Consider the following 19,852-nt stretch of genomic DNA (forward strand, 5'->3'; position numbering starts at 1 on the left):
TGTGACAGTAGGGAAGGAACTGCATGTTGCTGAAGGAGGTACTGATAAATATTTGCATTCATCCTGCCATGTAGCTGTATAAGTGGTCCAACTCCAGGTGCAGAAAACATCCTCTTAACCATGAGACTTCCTCCTCCACCTTTCACTGACTATGCACTTTGCCTTCAATTTTTCCTCAGTTTGACACTGAACAAAATGTTTCCTATCAGACCCAAATAATCACTAAAGTAAACTTTGGACCAGTTCTCTTCTCTCCACACAACATGCTCCTCAGCAAAGATAATGGTTTGCAAGCATTTGTAAAAAAAATAGAAATAATTTTATATAAAGTTATACTTTCATTGGAGCACCTAACCCCACCCCTACCATACAGCCACAGGTATTTATCACAAAAACTGACTATAAACATGCAGTATAAAAGAATTACAAACAAGTCCTGTTCCACTCCAAGTCTTCTGAAGACATATGATATCTTTATGTGAAGAAGAGAGTAAAACCAAAGTCCCTTTAAAGCAAGTCATTTCACTCGGCAGCCATCTTTGAAACGCCTCTCGGCTAGGCAAGTGCAGCTCCTATCTATCTGAATGGGGAAACAACAAATTCTCCAAAGCTGTTCGCCAAGCTTACAATTGAATTTCATATTTAAAATCACCTCATAAAAAAACTGCCTCATAAATGTTGTTCCTTATGCTCCAATAGCATTAAAAAGCGTATTTTTTCAGGCTAGATCAGACAGTGCACATGTGCAGTACTGAGTGCACGTCTCAGAACGCTGTTTCTATAGCAACCGGGACTTAGAACAGCAGCTGCAGTGACGCGCTGACTTTACTAATCAACGATTGGCTCTTTCATTAAGAAGGTGGGGCTTTGCGACCATAATGAGCGTTGCATCTTTCCCATTTCAAAACTATACGAGTGACAAGTCTCGGGTATTCTATAGTCTTAGGTAAAACATAAGGTTTTAATTTGCTGGAAATAATCCCCATCAGTTTACGCGCTCACATCTCATTCAAAAATGTAGCATGACGCAATCGGTGACGAGACATACAAAAACCAATGGTATTTCACAACCAAGGCTGACCTAAGATGGCATTTTTTAAATTTACGCAAAACAGACTGAGCTTTATGGCGGACGGAGATGGTGATTGCGTCTATTCCTCTTACAAATCAACCGTTTTGCCTCGGAAGACTTGGAATATTAATATTTTTTTAAATAAATTATGACTGTAGTTGTATCTGCCTGTTATATCTTGTGTTTTATTGACAAATGGTTAGGTTTAGGGGCAGGGGTTGGGTCACATGCTCATAAATGTGTAAATAGTGTAATATAAATAAAACTGTTGTGACTGTTTACATTGGAAAATACACCCCAACATATATGCAATAATGGCAATATAATTACCCAATATATAGCCTAATTTAATCATGACGATAAAATTCCAAGTGCCTTTCACATCAGCATATTGATATTGCCAAGGGTTTCCTATTTAAAGCAATGGAAGACCCTGCATGTCAAAACATGATGCTAAAGGGGAACCTTGTGCATCAAAAAGTGATGGCAAAGCGTCCTGTCCAAGCGTCAATATGTGACGAGTTGGGAGTGAGAATGTGTTGGGCAAGCAATTCCAGCTGCAGTGTTGAACCGATTCCCCATTGAGTCTCTGCATTATCCTGTCTTCTTATGCATTTGCCCTAAATGGACGACCTGTCTTTTTGGAGGACTTGAATGAATTTATGTTATTGTAAAGCTGCAATATTTAAGAAATCAAAGATTTGGAATGACCATCTTTTCTTGCAATGGCTGAAAGGGTCATGCCTTTCACATTCATCTGCACAATTTATTTGCTCAGTGAAAATTGTAGAAATACTGCCAGTTAAATATGGTTTGTCATATTATTAAGGAAATCAGCACCAGGTGCCACATTAACACCAATAACTTGAAAGTATCTGTAAGGGTTCTCTAATTTTGATCAGAGTCATGTTCAGAGCAAAATGAACAGTTGCTAGTAATTTTCAGATATATAATACTTCTTTATTTGACTCAATAAGTACACTTGGAAAACAAATCAATTTACACCTGTAGTTGTAACCATGCAAACGTCATTCTCGTTCTAGTCATTTCATTTTAAATATCTCACAATCTCACACACGGTACAAACTGAGAAAAACAAGCAAACATAAAAAGATTCAAGTAGACAAATTGGTCCAGTCAGACCTTTTGGACACGTGTCCACTGCATGTCCCTTATTATAATATTTTCCAAAACAGAAGAACAGAGAATTACTGTTTGGTATTGCAAAATGTGATAAACCATAGTTTTCAGTCAAAGAACATTCATTGCTCCTCTTAGATCAATTCATTAATGATCTTTTGGTTTCATGTGAAGAAGGATATCTTCCACATCTTTCAATTGCTTTTTGATGTGCAGAACAGACAATAAAGCTGTAGGGGGAAACAAGTTTTCAATTTCATCAGAATGGATCAAAACATTACAATTGCTGGTAAAGAGCTTTTTATGATGGTCTTAAATGAGCCTGGGTTCGCTAACCATCAGACACAAGAGGAGGAGGAGATCTGTTAGAGAGGATGAAGAGGAATAAAATCAGACTGAGGCTATGTTCAGAACAGAATACTAGCTCACTACCTGAACGCTGTGCAGTATAATAGTAAGTGATACAGTACACATTTTCCATGATAAATGTTTCAGTAGTGTCACTTTGGATAAAAGCATCTGTTAAATGATTAAGTATGCTACGCTTCTGTCATATGACAGTTATTAACTTGGAAACCAAAATGATTATTTTGCAGTTTATAATTAATTGTGTGCAAAAATGCTGACACTTTTGGCAAACCTACAACACAATGAGTCAGTAGATGTTAAAATTGAAGAATGCACTGATACTGAAATTCTGTTAGATACTGATAAGCCAACAAACCAAATGTTTTATTCATGTTATGGCTGATATTAAAACGCCATCCCATTTTACCTAAATTATATAAAACAAGTGAATTTGAAGGTGCAGTACGTAATATTGACAGGCAATTTAAAATATTGTAGAGCGTTGTCACTCCCGTCCCCCCTCCTCAGATTTGATTCTCATGAGGGTTGCCAGATTGAGAACACCCAATAAGAACGACTGCAATTGACAATGAAAGGTGACGAACCTTACACTGTAAGCTGATGAGCTGATTTATGATTTAATAGGCCTTAGGTCACAGAGCTTTTAAATGGGTGCCAAGTCTTTTTAGGTCGGGTAGACCTGTCCTCCTCCAAACAGCGACTCTATAGATTCAAGCACCTTATTATGACCTATATTTACGTTTTAAAGTTTAGCACCCTAATGTTGAGGTAAAAATAATGACAGTGTCGTGTTGTGTCAAGAAACGTATGACTGTCATGACCAATCAAATTCCGTGTTCATTTAAATGCAACATATGGACTTTTCATACAGTCCCTCACCCACTATTTGTCCTATTTCCATTTCGCAAGACATTTATATTTAGCATTTGGCAGACATGTTGGAAAGTGATTTAGAGTGCACATGCATTCCCTGGGACCGAACCCATGATCGTATAATTGCATTTTGCAATGCATTGCTCGACCAATTGAGCTACACAGAAACCAAATTATGATGTAGATGAAAGGGTACAATGCATTAATATGAAAGTGTCCAGTTGTCCATATGGGGTGCAAATTTAGTAAACATTCTAATGGGTCGTATTTCAGGGATTTGACAAATGACCTATACTGGCGTATTGGTTGGAGGACATGTTGAAGAATCTGACATCTTTCTCCCAGTTCATTTGCTGGCTTCCATGGCTGCAGTACGTTGTTTTTTCCACCAACTGGCAACCCGGGGTGTCAAAATGCTATTGGGTAAATCGGCAGTGGGTGGAATCACACAGACCAAAACAAAAGCAGACACTCTGACACAGAATGCACATTTTAAAGTAGAATAACTGGCTGCAGCATTGTTTTTCATAGAAACAAGTATGTGAACTTATATATGCATGTTTCTTATATATCTGTAAACACAGGATGGAAATTTTTGGCTTTGGTACAGTCAAAAATTACATACAGCACCTTTAAGCATCACAATATCATAATGCACAGTATGAAAATGGATAGCAATTCTGAGATTTGTTAATTACCACTTTTAAAGGAGAAGTCCACTTCCAGAACAAAGATTTACAGATGATGTACTCACCCCCTTGTCATCCAAGATGTTCATGTCTTTCTTTCTTTAGTCGTAAAGAAATTGTGTTTTTTGAGGAAAACATTTCAGCATTTTTCTTTATATAGTAGACTTCTATGTTGCCCCGAGAACTTCCAAAATGCAGTTTAAATGCGGCTTCAAACGATCCCAAATGCGGTTGTAAATGATCATCGTCTTATCTAGCAAAACTATCGGTTATTTTCATAAAAATAATACAATTTAGATACTTTTTAATCTCAAACGCTTGTCTTGTCTTACTCTCCTTGAACTCAGTTTTTTTCCAGTTCATGACAGTTAGGGCATGTCAAAAAACTCCCATCTCTTGTTCTTCCTTTACTACAAAACCGTTCTATATCGCTGTTTGACCCTTTTTTGTTAAGGGTGTTTTTCTTTGTATGTTCACTTTGCAAAGACTGGGTCGGTACTTCTGCAGTGATGTAGGATGATTTTGAAGTCATTTTTGAAGCTGAGGGAGAAAATACGAGTTTTTGGGATCGTTTGAAGCTGCATTTAAACAGCATTTTGGAAGTTCAATCTCGGGGGAACCATAGCAGTTTATTATATGGAGAAAAACGCTGAAATGTTTTCCTCAAAAAACATAATTTCTTTACGACTGAAGAAAGAAAGGCAAAAATAAATTTTTGTTCTGGAAGTGGAGTTCTCCTTTAACAGTGCTAAGGAGCCTGAGGGTCTGTCATAGTTGGATAAACTACAACAAATGTATTTTTTGTATTCCCCAAAACATCCACATTTATGTTTCTATGACTATCCAAAAAAATTAAGTTCATCAGAAGAGAAAAATGTCAAATTTGATGTCACTCCTTCAACACTCACATAGCAGTGTGAACCAGTTTTCTAAAATATGATGGTAATCTAATTGTAAAAACCCAACGAAATTTAATGTTAAAAATCCTTAATATTGGCTAACTGATATATGCTACTGATATATTGTGCATGCCAATTGAAGATCACAGTTAATCTTATTTCTGCTTCATTGATCATTCTGGGAAAGGGAGGTCAGGCTGAGCACATTGCACTTTGGGATACCGTATTCCTTGCAGTGGTTCTCAACTGGTGGGTTGCGATCGAAGGGTGTCCTGTTCGAGTTGTGAACACAAAGCTAAATACAAATACTAACCCTGTAATACTGTATTATATCTGATATGCAATAAGGCATTACTTGAAAGACTTAATAGATTATCCATCCATACTTTTTTTTTTTTAGAAAAATCATGTTAATCTGTTCCACAAATAAACTTTTTCATTTCAACTTTTTTTTTTTTTTTATCTTTGCAGGGTTAAATTGCAATTATATAACGATGCATGGCTAGGACAGGAAAATAAATAGTCTAATAAAGTTTTAATTCAGAGTGAAAAACAAGCTTGTCATTGCAAAGTAAAAAAAAGTATGTAGAGATCAGCTCCCTCAATGCAGGTGAAGAATATACTACACTGAGCCATTCATACGATGTGTTTTTGTGCTCCATCTGCGCTATTTTTAAACGACTGAGCTATGTAAACATGCATCAGATGGACATATTTGGCCATTGCACCACATTTGTCAAGTAAAAAGAACTCGCCTTCTGCATCTGTGTTGCTCCATCTATTAGGATCTTCCATTTCAGCTTATGTCATGTTAATAATTTTGCACACTCTTAAAGGGATAGTTCACTCAAAAATAAAAATTACCCCATGATTTACTCACCCTCAAGCAGGGATGCAAATGATATTGTCAATATTGCGATAATAACACTGTTTTAATATTATCATGGTCACATGACGACATGAAACGATAGGTCTTCCGGGCAAAAAGTCTAGTTTTTAAAATGTATTTAAAATATTCTTACTATAACATAAAGAGTCTTTAAAGTTGTGTTTTGGACCATTATGCTTTGGCACAGTATCTGTCAAAACAAACTAAAACTGAAAGCGTAATATGGCTTAATCCCTTCATCAAGTCTGCTTTCACAGTGTCTTTCAAAGCGAAGCAAACACTTTGTTCAGGCAATCAGCTCGTGATCTGCTTTTTCCACATCTCAGAAAGGCTCCGTTCACAGTGAATAAATGCAGCGAATTTGTTTATTGCATGAACTCTGAGTTTGGTGTGCGTTTGGGAACGCAATGGCCACCAGTTATGCTTTATTTTCAGAGCAGATGATTCACTAGATTTGTAGTGAGACATGTTTTTGTAAGCTTGTTTTCACTGAAGCCACAGTTTTCCTTCAAAATAAAAGCTCTACTGCCATTTCTATCAAAATTAAAGCTTAAAAGTGCAGTATGAATTGCTGATAGCTAGCGGTTTAAATGGGTAATGTTATTGCAGTACAAATTCAAAATACAGTAGTCAACATTTGAAGTGGATCAGAAAGGTTCATCAAAGTTGTCCTAAGACAAGAACGGGTATTGTTTTGGTTTTAGGACAACTTTGATGAAAGGTTTTGATCCACTTCAAATGTTGACTACTGTATGTCTTTGAAGTGTGAAAATAAAAAAGAAGTAAATTTTCATTTTCATTTATTTTGCAGTGCAGTTGTTTTACAATATATGGATGTTACTTTAAATGTTGTTATTATTAACATTATTATATTCTAATTTGTTTGGCTTCCTAAAGCACCAGTGCGAATGTAACTTAGACTGAGACAGTATATCATAAAAAATAGGAGGAGGGTTGAGTCCCCTTTAAAGTTAAAGTTAATTTACAAGTCAATTTTTTTGTCTGACTTAAGTTTTCTTAGAAAGATAAGTTGGAGCTCTTAGGTTTGAACTCTCAAAGTGCATTAGATAGAGTAATGTAACTTTAAAATGTACAAATTTTTAATTTTTTTCCCAATTCTTCATGTCTTTTTTTTTAAATATCGCAATAAATACTGTATCGTGGACTTCATATCGCGATATTATCATATCGTGGCATTTTGATATCATTACATCCCTACCCTCAAGCCATCCTAGGTATATATGACTTTCTTCTTTCAGATGAATAAAATCAGAGTTATATTTAAAAATGTCCAAGCTTTATAATGGCAGTGAATGGGTGTTGAGATTTTAAAGCAAAAGAAAGTGCATCCATCCATCATAAAAATTCTCCACACGGCTCAAGAGGGTTAATAAAGGCCTTCTGAAGTGAATCGATGTGTTTGTGTAAGGAAAATATCAATATTTAAAACTTTATAAACTCTCGTACTGTCCTATGTCATCCGCTGGAACGCCACTCTCTCGTAACGCACGTACGACATATAGCGGAAGCTAGAGATTACAGTTTATAAAGTTTTAAATATAGATATTTTTTCTTACACAAATGCATCAGTTCACTTCAGAAGGCCTTTAATAACCCTCTTGAGCTGTATGGAGTACTTTTTATGATGGATGGATGCACTTTATTGGACTTCAAAATCTCAACACCCATTCACTGCCATTATAAAGCTTAAAAGAGCCAGGACATTTTTTAATATAACTCTGATTGTATTCATCTGAAAGAAGAAAGTCATATACACCTAGAATGGCTTGATGGTGAGTAAATCAAGGGGTAATTTTTATTTTTGGGTGAACTGTCCCTTTAAAAATAAAGGTTCCAAAAAGAGGCTTCCATAGCGATCCTTTTGGAAAACCTATTTTTAAGTGTATAGTAGGCACACTGCATACTATGCACATACTATATACTCCCGAGATAGTATGAGTAGTATGTTAGTATGTTATTCTGAACATAGCCAGAGAGCACAGCCTCACCACCTCACCACCTGACTGCTGTAGTCCTCCGTCACCCCACTTAACTCCATTTTTTCCTGCTCAGCGTTTTTTGGTTCATCATCATCCTGTTGTTGAATCTGTGATGCTTTCTGTTCCTTCATTCTCCTGCGTTGCTCTCGTTTCCTCTCCCTCTCCTCCTGCCGCTCCTGATGGTGGCAGTACTGCACGCGGCGTGAGAAAAGCTCCCGTGCATATTCGTACAACTGCATGTCTAATGCGTTCAACTCCTCTATGCGTCTCCGAGTGGGCGTCGCAACCGTGACCCCGGCCGCCCGCGTCCCGTTAATCTGAGTGAAGGCGGTGATAAAGTGCAAGCCGAACGTCCTCTCAAAAAGGAATTGTGTTTTACGCTGGTACTCAGTTAGGCCGAAAAAAGCCATGCGAAGTAGGTTGCGCTTGGCGCTGCTGAGGAGCAGCTCGGCGCGCCGTTCTTCGCTCATGGAGGACAGGTTGTAGCAGCCCACCAGGCTGAGATCGGCCAGCATGCGAGTCTGCCGGTTGTTGGCCAAGTTTGAGGGACAGGCCATGAACTCCTCCAGAGACACGCCGGTCCAGTCTTCACTGCTGTAGCAGGCCGGGAGCTCGTCTGGAGTAGGAGGACGCCCGTCGCACATGTGCAGCGCCGTCTTCCACGTGGCACCACGCTGCACGTGTTTCCACTCGCTCAGGTAGCGCGACACGGGGTCACGCAATAGGGTGATGTAGTAGAAGTTCCTGCAAAGAGAATGCAGAAGGTGAGGAACATAGAATAATAAAAAAATGGCTAAGAAATTGTCCTCCAGCTTCTTTTTTTTCTAATAGAATAACAAATATGCATCAGTCACCTTTCTGTTATTATATGGAAAAGAGTAGCCAAGATATTCTTCAGAATTCTAATTCTGCAAGCCTGTTACGTATTTTTATACAGTAGTGCTCAAAATAGTGTTCAGTAAGGTTATTTTTTTATTTTTGAAAAAAAAAAAAAAGATTCTTTGTTTAGCAAGGATGCATTTAAGGATGCATTTTAAGCCCAGAAGGATGCAGTTTCCACAAAAATTTGAGGCAGCACAACAGTTTTCAACACTGATAATAATAAATCAGCATATTAGAATGATTTCTGAAGGATCATGTGAGACTGAAGACTGGAGTAATTATGCTGAAAATTCATTTTTGTAATCACAGGAATAAATTACATTTTAAAATATATTTAAATAGAAAACTTTTATTTTATATTGTAATACTACACTACCAGTCAAATGTTTTCAACAGTAAGATTTTTAATGTAAGATTTTAACTCTCTTCTACTCATCAAGCCTGCATTTGTTTGATTCAAAGTACAGCAAAACATTTAGAAACATTTTTATTATTTAAAATAACTGCTTTCTATTTGAATATTTTTCTAAATGTAATTTATTCCTGTGATTTCAAAGCAGAATTTTTAGCATCGTTACCTTCAAACATGAACCTTCAAACATCATTCTAATATTATCATTTGCTGCTCAAAAACATTTATCATTATTATTATTATGTTGAAAACAGGGGAGTAGAATTTTTTTCAGGTTTCTCTGATTAATAGAAAGTTGAGAAGAACAGCATTTATCTGAAATCTTTTGTAACATTATAAATGTCTTTATCATCACTTTTAATCAATTTAAAGCATCCTTGCTACATAAAAGTATCAATTTCTATAATTTCTATACTAAAAAAAAGAAAAAATTTATACTGACTCCAAGCTTTTGAAAGCTTTTTTATTTCAGATAAATGGATATTTCGTTTTTTTTTTTTTTTTGTTTTTTTTTTAAATTTATTTTAAATATTGCTAATAATAATAATAATAATAATAAATGTTTCTTGAACAGAAAATCAGCATATTAGAATGATTTTCGAAGGATCGTGTGACATTGCAGACTGAAGTAATGATGCTGAAAATTCAGCTTTGTCTTACAGGAATAAATTACTTTTTAAAGTATATTCAAATAGAAAGCAGTTATTTTAAATAGTAAAAAATATTTCACAATATTGATCGCTTTTGCTGTACTTTGGATCAAATAAATGCAGACTTGGTGAGCAGAAGAGACTTCTTTAACAAACAAACATTGTCTTTTGCCTTTGCCTTGTATTATTATTTACGATTTCACAATATAACAATATTTTATTTCAATAGTCATGAAAGTCATACTCATGGAAATCATTTTAACAACAAAAAAAGAGTATAAATTATAATAATTATTAAACAGATAAAATATTATCTGGAAAATATTTGGTTGACACTGTATCTTTTTCTACTCACCATTAGAGTATTGTTAGATGTAAAATAACCTGAAGAGAAATATAAAATTATGACTGTAAATAGAAAAAAAGGATTATTCTAATTCTTTCTGGTATTTAGAAAAAAATAATTGACAAATTCTACATTTGTACAAATTGTACATTTTCACATTTATTTTATTACTGAACGCTTACGCAACCACTCTATTTTGAAAAACCTTGTTAACTTGTTGATTATATATTATTTATATATTATTTACTGGCTTTTTGATATAATGAGTAGAAAAACAACAGGGACAGGGACAGAGGACCAGGACACGACCCATAGGTCCCCATGTGCACAACAGCTCCAACAATGTGCATTTTTACTGAAAAACAAAACAAAAGCACTGATTATAAATAGTATATTTGGCAGTGCTCCTCATTAAAATCACCATGCAGGATTTCCTGAGCATTTCTTGTTAATTACGCCGGTATAATTTAGTGTTAGACGACAGCTAATGATTCAGACAGAGATGCGGTTGAGGACAGAGGAACATTCGCTCATAGTTCATTACGACAGCCTGATCTAAACCACATTACATTCACACAGTCTCAATGCAGCAGAGAAACGATACAGGTGCTAGAAAGTCCTGCCATTAATACTTCACAGCCTCAAAGAGAAAACAAGTTTCCAAATGACATTTATCAGAAAATGAGAAAAACAAGCCCAATAAAACATCCAATTTTCTCGCTCGGCAATGAAATCGCTCAGCGCTCAGAATAGCCGGCTCATGCTGGAGCGAACGCGTGGTGAGATGTGGTCTGCTCATTGTCACCGAGTTCCTCATCATTTGTCTCATTTCCTCTTGCTGGGATTGTTACCTCCTGCACGAGGAGCGCATTATTTCCAATCAGCTCAATAAGAGCTGAGCGTATCTCTACTGACACATGGACACAAGTCATCTATGAGATTACAGAAACTTGGAAAAACAACATTCATTTACATCCTATAAGCAAAGGTGCATAAGAGACATGACATGCAAAAACAAATGGGTATGAATTTCACATTTTAGCTTGCAGGCAGCTGTTAAAATTTTTGGGTAAACAGAGGCGTTGGAGTGTGACGTCATGCCTGGAAACTCGTCTCAGATCTATCGAGTGATCTGCCACATCACGGTCAAATTACGGCCCAGAATGTCATACTGGCTATGGCATTATAATGCAGCGAAATCAATAACGCTCCACTACGGTAATCCATCTGCTCTTCAGCACTGACCTATTGGAGAAGCGCTGTCAAATGCTAACCCGCTCGATACAGTCAAGCTGAGCAGGATATGATATGATAATGAAGGTCAGATCGCTGATCAGAGGCTGCACAGAGGTCAGTCTGTTACTGCGCAACGCATTCGTGAAGCACTAGAAAGCGTTGTATAAGTACTCAAAAAAGAACTTAATTAAACTGAAGAAAAGTCTTCTTTGCAATTAGGCTCTTTCAACCAAAATAACCTTTTTAAATGGATTTGGGTTAGTGTTTCTGAAGCTTTAATGCATTTAGTTATGCCTACTCCATGCAATTAAATCTGAAGGACTGAGCGAGATTTAGACTTAGGTCAATGGCACACATGAACCACCACATAAGAGCATGTTCATTACCTGTGATGCTCCTCCGAGGATTATTTCTATATTATGACTACATTAAATAAATAGTTCAGCAAAAATGAGTATCTGCTTAAAACTTATTCACCCTCAGGTCATGGAAGATGTAGATGAGTTTGTTTAGTTGTCAGAACAGATTTGGAGAAATTTAGCATTATGTCTCTTGCTCAACAGTGGATCCTCTGCAGTGAATGGGTGCCGTCAGAATGCGACTCCAAACAGCTGATAAAAAACATCACAATAATCCACTAGTAATCCACACCACTCCAGTCCATTAATAAACATCTTGTGAAGTCATAAGATTAGTTTTTGTAAAAAACAAATCTATCATAAAGACATTTTTAAAGGAGTCATCGGATGAGTTGATATGATTCTTCAGGGTCTTAATGAAAAGTCTATAATATACTTTTGTTAAAAATTCTCAATGGTTGTGTAAAACACCACCTTTTTACCTTGCCAAAATCAGCTCTGCAAAAATCATCTCATTCTGGTCGAGGCTGCTTTAAATGTTAATGAGCTCTGCTCGCCCCGCCCCCTCTTCTCTCTGTGGAGAGACGAGTCTGTTTACTTTAGCCGCATTTAGCCACTGAACTTGCTAACTAGCACATTATTAGGAAAGGCGATTGCAAAGATTCATAAAAAAACCCTTATACTCACTTCTGCTGTAAGTGAAGCTGGATCATGAATGATTCGCGTGAACACAGACGGATATACGTAGATTGGGAGGTGCATTCCCTTTACAAACAAACATAATCTACTGCATCTTCAACGGCTCAGATGTCGGGAGTAAGTGAACTTTAAAATGTTTAATTCAACCCTGTTACCCACATGTCAAAACCTGTTACTCTAAAAAGTAACAGGTTGACAGTAACAGGTTTGACGACTTCAAACAACTTGTTAATTGCTAGCTAATAGTCAAGTTTACAAAAGCACATATTATACGCTTTGAAATGATTTTACTTGTAGATATTAATTAAGAAATAATTGTCAATTTACATTTTAAAAATGGTAACAGGATTGACACTGAATGATGGCCCTCCCTCAGTCAAACCTCATAAATCATCAAATATAGAATATTATAGAGGAGTAACAGAAACATGCTTATGTTTTAAGTGTTGGAATACTAGGTGAGAGATGATGTAACCTCCTAGAAGTGATGTCACTTAAGTGCACATTATTTTACAAGTTTTTTTTTTGATGAGGGTAACAGGGGTGACATGAAATCAGGGGGCCAATAAAATGATTTATATTTTATAGAAAAAATGTATAACTATGCCAAAAACACAGTGTTCAATTCACAATGAGATTATATTTGTAACAATATGCAAATGTGATTTTTATACCATTTTGCCTTCATTTTGCAAATTAAAGGTCTTCAGGTCCCACAAATTCTGTTGTTTTTCAGCATTTTTGTGTATTTGAACCCTTTCCAACAACGTATGATTTTAAGATCCATCTTTTCACACTGAGGACAACTGAGGGACTCATATGCAACTATTACAGAACGTTCAAATGCTTGCTGATGCTCCAGAAGGAAAAACGATACATTAAGACCCGGGAAGTGAAAACTTTTTAACAGAATGTGTACATGTTCATGTGTACACAATGTATAAATGTGTACATTTTTCTTAGTTTGCCTAAATATCATATTTTTTCATTTAGTACTGCCCTTCAGAAGCTACAGAAGATACCTACATGTTGCCCATAAGGCAAAATAAGTTACATTTTTAAGGATATTCAAATTCCAAAAGTTTTCACCCCTCGGCTCTTAATGCATTGTTTTTCCTTCTGAAGCATCAGTGAGTGTTTGAACCTTCTGTAATAATTGCATATGAGTCCCTCAGTTGTCCTCAGTGTGAGAAGATGGATCTCAAAATCATACAGTCATTGTTGGAAAGGGTTCAAATACACAATAATGCTGAAAAACCAAAGAATCTGTGGGGCCTGATGGATTTTCTGGAGAACAGAGGGCAGTTTAACTGTTCAGGACAAACAAGGGACTAATGAACAACTATCATTAAACCAAAAATACACAGCTGTGGATCATTCAGGTAACAACACAGTATTAAGAAACACCTTTTATATGAAATATATTATTCAGGCCAGTACTAAATAAAATTAACATGCATTTTGTATGATCCCTCTTATTTTGGGAAAATAATTCACATTTTGCAGATTCTCCAAGGTGTATGTAAACTATGTCAAGCACCACTCAGAGCGAACACAGTCCAAAATGGTTCTTTTTAAAACCATTATTATGGATTATGGACTCTGGTCCTATGGATTGGTCAGAATCAACAGTTTAAAGTTAAAATGTCTTATGATGGATTTGTTTATTACAAACATGCAGCTTTTCACAAGATGTTAGTTGACTGACTGAAGCTTTGTGGATTACCTGTTAATTATTGTGATGTGTTTATCAGCTGTTTGGACTCTCATTCTGACGGCACCCATTCACTAATACAATCACACTCACTGGTATATGAGCATGTTATACTCTACACAAGCACTTACAAAGAGCAATATCTAACTGTTGATTTTTTTTGTTTGTTTTTTCACTTCAAGATCAGATAGCGGAGAGAGCTGAAGGACTCGAATCAGGAGCAGAACAGCTCTTAATATGTCAAGAGCAAAATAAAATTATCTGTAGCACAGCATAAACCCTGAAAGAGTTTAAAGCAGATTACATCTAGAAAAGTGTATATATTTAAAACTGAAATTTCCATGCATGACTTTTAACTGTAATTTCCATTTATTTTCCAGGCCCTGAAGTCTTCCAACTCCGTATGAGCATGACGGAGCGAGAAAGACAGATTTCCAATCTTTTACGACAGAGTAGAAGCTTCCTCCCTGACTCCACGGAGGTGTGCTAATTAATCTCATGAAATTGTTTTTTAAGCACACCATTTAATTAGTCAGCTCAAAGTCTATTAGTGTTGCTCAGAGGAAGCCAGTCTCTTCTCATTACTGATATACAATCAATGACAGTAATACTTTCTATCCGGCTGGCAGTCCAGCAGATTACAGGAATGAATCACTATAATGAACTTCATCAATTCATTGAGCATCCACTGATAAACTTACACTTTTTTAAAGTAAACACACATTTAGGAGAGCGATGCTAGTTGCCTCACATTTAGCAGTGAGTATTTCTCAGGGTAGCTTTATTTTTGAAAGTCAGTTTATGTATATACAGTTCACTGAACGCACCGGGGCATGTTGTCACACTATGGGATAGTTTGCCACAACGTCCATCAAACTGCCTTTTATAGGATGTTTAATTAGTGAAAGTATTATGAAACAAAACAATTCATGCAAAAATAATGTAAAAGGTAGAAAAACATCAAACAGTTTAGTATGGAGGACAAAATTCTCCAAAATTACAATACTGCTCAGAAATGAATGCTTGTATTCAAGATGGAGCCACTGATTGACGCTGCATAATTCAGAGTGATTGCATACTGACAGGCAGAGAAAATTTCAGAAGTCCATTAGTTTCTGTGGGCCTAAGTGAGTGGTCTAGTGCAGAAACTAATTTAGTTAGCGAGAATAAAGGTCAGTATGTGGTGGCTGACAGAGCGACTAGCACATTAGACCACTTACTTAAATGACCAGAGGAGTGAGGGATAATGCGTTCTCTGCCTCCTGGACAGCTGAAATACCTACTAACATCAACCGAATTGAATTACTGAGGGGGCAGTGTGTGCCAGCTCATGCTAACGCTAACTGATAATGCTAGCTGAAATTCCTTCTAGATGTACTAAACGGCAAATTAGCGTGAGAGTCCAATCTCACAAAAGCACCTGTGGCTCATCTACTGACAATGTGCATATTAAGGAACACAAATGCAGCTAGCGCATTTCCATTATGATCAATGCAATCTACCAAAGGCAGTGCAAATTTGTGTAGGAGCTGATGATAATCAGGTGTACTCTACAACACAGGTGCAAAATAGGTTAAGGCATGCTTTTTGGTAGACATTCAATAATGGCACTAATACCAGTAAATTTACTACTGAAAAGCTTAGTAAATCACCTTGCGTGATTCATTTAAATACTCTCCCATAGATTTTGTGTCTGAAGGGGAAACTCCTGCAAATGCATATGCAATAAGACTAGGTGCAAAAATAACTGTCCATGCCTTTTCAGTGCTAATTTTTCACTGTGACAGTAGTTTTTTAATGCTGACACAAGCTGTAGTAAATCTGGCCCCAAATCAGTAAACACAGGCTTTTCTGACATCTAATAGCAAATAACCCACTGGATAAATTATTGCAAGACAAGTAGGCATGGTAAGTGCAAGGAATAGTCCCAACTATCAATAGCTATGTTTCCATCCAAAGTTGCGAATTTAAAGGAGAACTCCACTTTCAAAACAACATTTTACAAATAATTTACTCACCCCTTTGTCATCCAAGATCTTTATGTCTTTCTGTCTTCAGCCGTAAAGAAATTATGGTTTTTGAGGAAAACATTTCAGGATTTTTCTCCACAGACTTGATTAGTGCCCCGATTTTAAACTTGCAAAACGTAGTTGAAATGCAGCTTTTAAGGGCTCTAAACAATCCCAGCCGAGGAAGAAGGGTCTTACCTAGCAAAACGATCAGCCTTTTTTTTCGAAAAAATAAAAATCTGTATACTTTTTAAGCAGAAAAGCTTGTGTAGCAAAGGCTCTGGGATGTGCGTTCACAATGCTACGAATTAGTGATAGGTCGTTCTTAAACGATTTGTTCATTTTGAACGAATCTTTAATGTGACTCAGGAAAAACGAGTCGTCTCCAGGAGTGATTTGTTCAGTCGCGCATGCGCAACATCCTATTAGGTTCTGTACTGGAATTAGTTCAGCTGTTTCAAGTCTTCGGGTTTTTCAAGTCGTTCGTTCATCTTATGGGGCTGTCACATAATGAACGAAAGACTCAAACCCGAAAACATGTCAGATAAGAGGTGAGGTGAGCTAATCATAGGCTAAAGACCCAGGTAAACAATGAATTAATCTTTTCTGTTTCTTATAGCATTTTAGTTTTGTCTTGTTTGTAGTGTGATCAACGTTTGTGTAAGCAGTAGATGAGTTAGGGAAGTAACATGTAACATTTTAATTATATTTTGCTCGATTATATATTTGACTCGCAAAAAGATTTGTTAATTTTGCTGAACGTCCGAGTCGGTAAAATGATCCAAACTTCCCATCACTACTACGAATCCTGTCTAAGTTCATCGTCTGTGTACTCTGGCTCAAAAAGGTAGAGTATGGCAAAAAACTCCATCTTACTTTCTCCTACAACTTCAGAATCGTCCGACATTGTTGTACCTTTTTGTTTGTAAACAGCATTTGACTTACTTGCACTTTCTTTTCTTTGCACATTTGGTTTGTAAACACTGGGTCTGTAGTTCCGCCTACGTTCCGTGTGACCTTTTGACGTGATTCAATAGTACGTAGTGTTTTATTCACAACTAAAGACAGAAAAACATGAACATCTTGGATGACAAGGGGGTGAGTAAATTCCTCAGCTGGAATTGTTGTTCCTTTGAAGTGCATTTAAACTCATTTTGGAAGTTTAACTTATGTCCATTGTATGGAAAAAATTGGAATGTTTCATAAAACATTTGTGAATAAAGCACTGTTTCCACCCAATGAGTCAAAGAGAACAAAAATGTCACTTTCTGATAAACTGGCACTAAATATCACTAAGAAATGTAGGAAAAGTCACTGAATATAATCATTTCCATATGTAATAAATTGCTTTCGGAGGTGGATGCATGTAGCAGTGAACACTGATTCAAACCAATAACTCATTTTAAACAATTCGTATAAAAGAACTGGGTTAAAAGAATATCACAGCAGAAAGATGTGTCATCTACAGTGACTTTGGATCTTATAACATTCAGTTCAGACTGCAAAAAAAAAAGCTAAAACAGCATTTCTTTTGCAATGGTGTTGTAGAATAATCAATGCTGAAAACCTGCAAGAAACACTGTCAGAATATTTTAGTTTAGCGTTTTCCATATGCAGCATCAAAGAACTGTTAATGGAAATGAAGACACTCAAAAAACAGGTGGCATTTTTTTAGAAAATGGAATTGTTCTGAATACGGACTGGTTCTCAGGTCCAGATAGGCTACAGATATGTAAACTGAAACCTTTAATAAATATTTCATTCGGTTCTAATCTTCACTGTCCCCTGCTGATGTCATCGCACAGGGACAGCTGTCATTCTGTAGATAAATTTATCTTGAGAACGCAGTTACCTAACGCAGAACACAAGACGTCCCTGCTATCTCTGGCATTTTAAAATATGTGATATCAGTGTGTCAGAATGATTCATAGGACAGATATTATATCAGAAGAACCACAGGCCATATGAATATTTCTGAGGGGATATGATACAGGTCACAAAATGTCATTTACAGTTCCTCTGTGTGGTTTATTGATCAGTCAGTCGTATTTCATAAGTGTTCTGCTTGAACCTCAGTAAGATGAACCTGTACTGAGCACTACATGTAAAGAGATGAGATTTTTTTTACATATTATTTTTAAATTATATATCAGGGATGCCCAAACTCAGTCCTGAAGGGCCGCTGTCCTGCAGAGTTTAGCTTCAGCCCCAATTAAACACAACTGAACCAGCTAATCAAGCTCTACCTAGGCACACTTGAAACTTCCCAGGAGGTGTGTTGAGGCAAGTTGGAGCTAAACTCTGCAGGACACCAGCCCTCCAGGACAGAGTTTGGGCACCCCTGATATATATCATGCTTGATAAGATGAAGACATCAATATTTAAATATTACACTTTAAATAATACATTTTGATTTCATGTTGACATAAAATCAGGGTTGTGTACCATTGTGAACTGAGAGTGACATATGCAATTAAAATTTCCATGTAAGTACATAGAATTTAAAACACTGTGAAATTCAAAGATATTTGTTACTCAGTTTAGTTACAAAGGTAAAATCCATCAGGACATAGATGGATTTATGGATAGATACATGGATAGATAGATGGACGGATGGATGGATGAATGAACGAATGGATGGATGGATGGATGGATGGATAGATGGACAGAGATGGATGGATGAATGAACGAACGGATGGATGGATGGATGATAGATGAACAGAGATGGATGGATGGATGGATGAATGGAATGGATGGACAGATGGATGGATAGATGGACAGAGATGGATGGATGGATGGATGAACGAATGAACGGATGGATGGATGGATATATGGATGGATGGATCCATCCACTCATCTGTCTGTCCATCCATCCATCCATCCATCTATCTATTCATTCATCCATTCATCCATTCATCTATCTGTCCATCCATCCATCCATCCATCCATCCATCTATCTGTCCATGTATCTGTCCATCTATCCATACATCCATCCATACATGGATGGATGAATGAATCTATCCATACATGGATGGATGAATGGACGGATAGACGGATGGATGAATGGATAGATGGACAGATACATGGACAGATAGACAGATGGATAGATGGATGGATGGATAGACAGATAGACAAATGGATGAATGGATGAATGAACGGATAGATGGATGGATGGATGGATGGATCAATGGACAGATAGATGAATGGATGGATGGATGAATGGACGGATGGATGAATGAATAACGAACGGCCAGGTGGGTGGATGGATGGAGACAGATGGATGGATTAATGGAAGGATGGATGTATGGATATATGGACAGATACATGGACAGACAGACGGATAGACGGACAAAAACAGACAGATGCATGGATGGATGGATGGATGGATAAATGGACAAATAGGCACACAGACTGGTGGATAATGAACAGATGGATGGATGGACAGATACATGGACAGACAGATGGATAGACGGACAAAAACACAGATAGATGCATGGATGGATGGATGGACAAATAGACTGACAGATTGATGGATAGACAAATAGATGGATGGCTGGATGGATGAATAATGGACGGACGGATGGATGGATAATGGGAAGACAGATGGTTGGTTG

At 36.8% G+C, this 19,852-nt stretch overlaps 1 protein-coding gene across 1 annotated transcript in view; it reads right to left on the bottom strand.

Moving 5' to 3' along the window:
* Positions 1 to 7,725: 7,725 nt before the first annotated feature.
* The window catches only part of hs6st3a (heparan sulfate 6-O-sulfotransferase 3a), a 40,037-nt gene continuing 27,910 nt past the window's right edge, over positions 7,726 to 19,852 (bottom strand). The window contains exon 2 of the mRNA XM_051111488.1: positions 7,726 to 8,675. Within this exon, the coding sequence (XP_050967445.1) occupies positions 7,937 to 8,675 (739 nt within the window). The 3' untranslated portion in view covers positions 7,726 to 7,936. The remainder of the gene's footprint in view (positions 8,676 to 19,852) is intronic.

Source organism: Labeo rohita, chromosome 6 (genome assembly GCF_022985175.1).
Source record: "Labeo rohita strain BAU-BD-2019 chromosome 6, IGBB_LRoh.1.0, whole genome shotgun sequence".
NCBI classification, from domain to species: domain Eukaryota; kingdom Metazoa; phylum Chordata; class Actinopteri; order Cypriniformes; family Cyprinidae; genus Labeo; species Labeo rohita.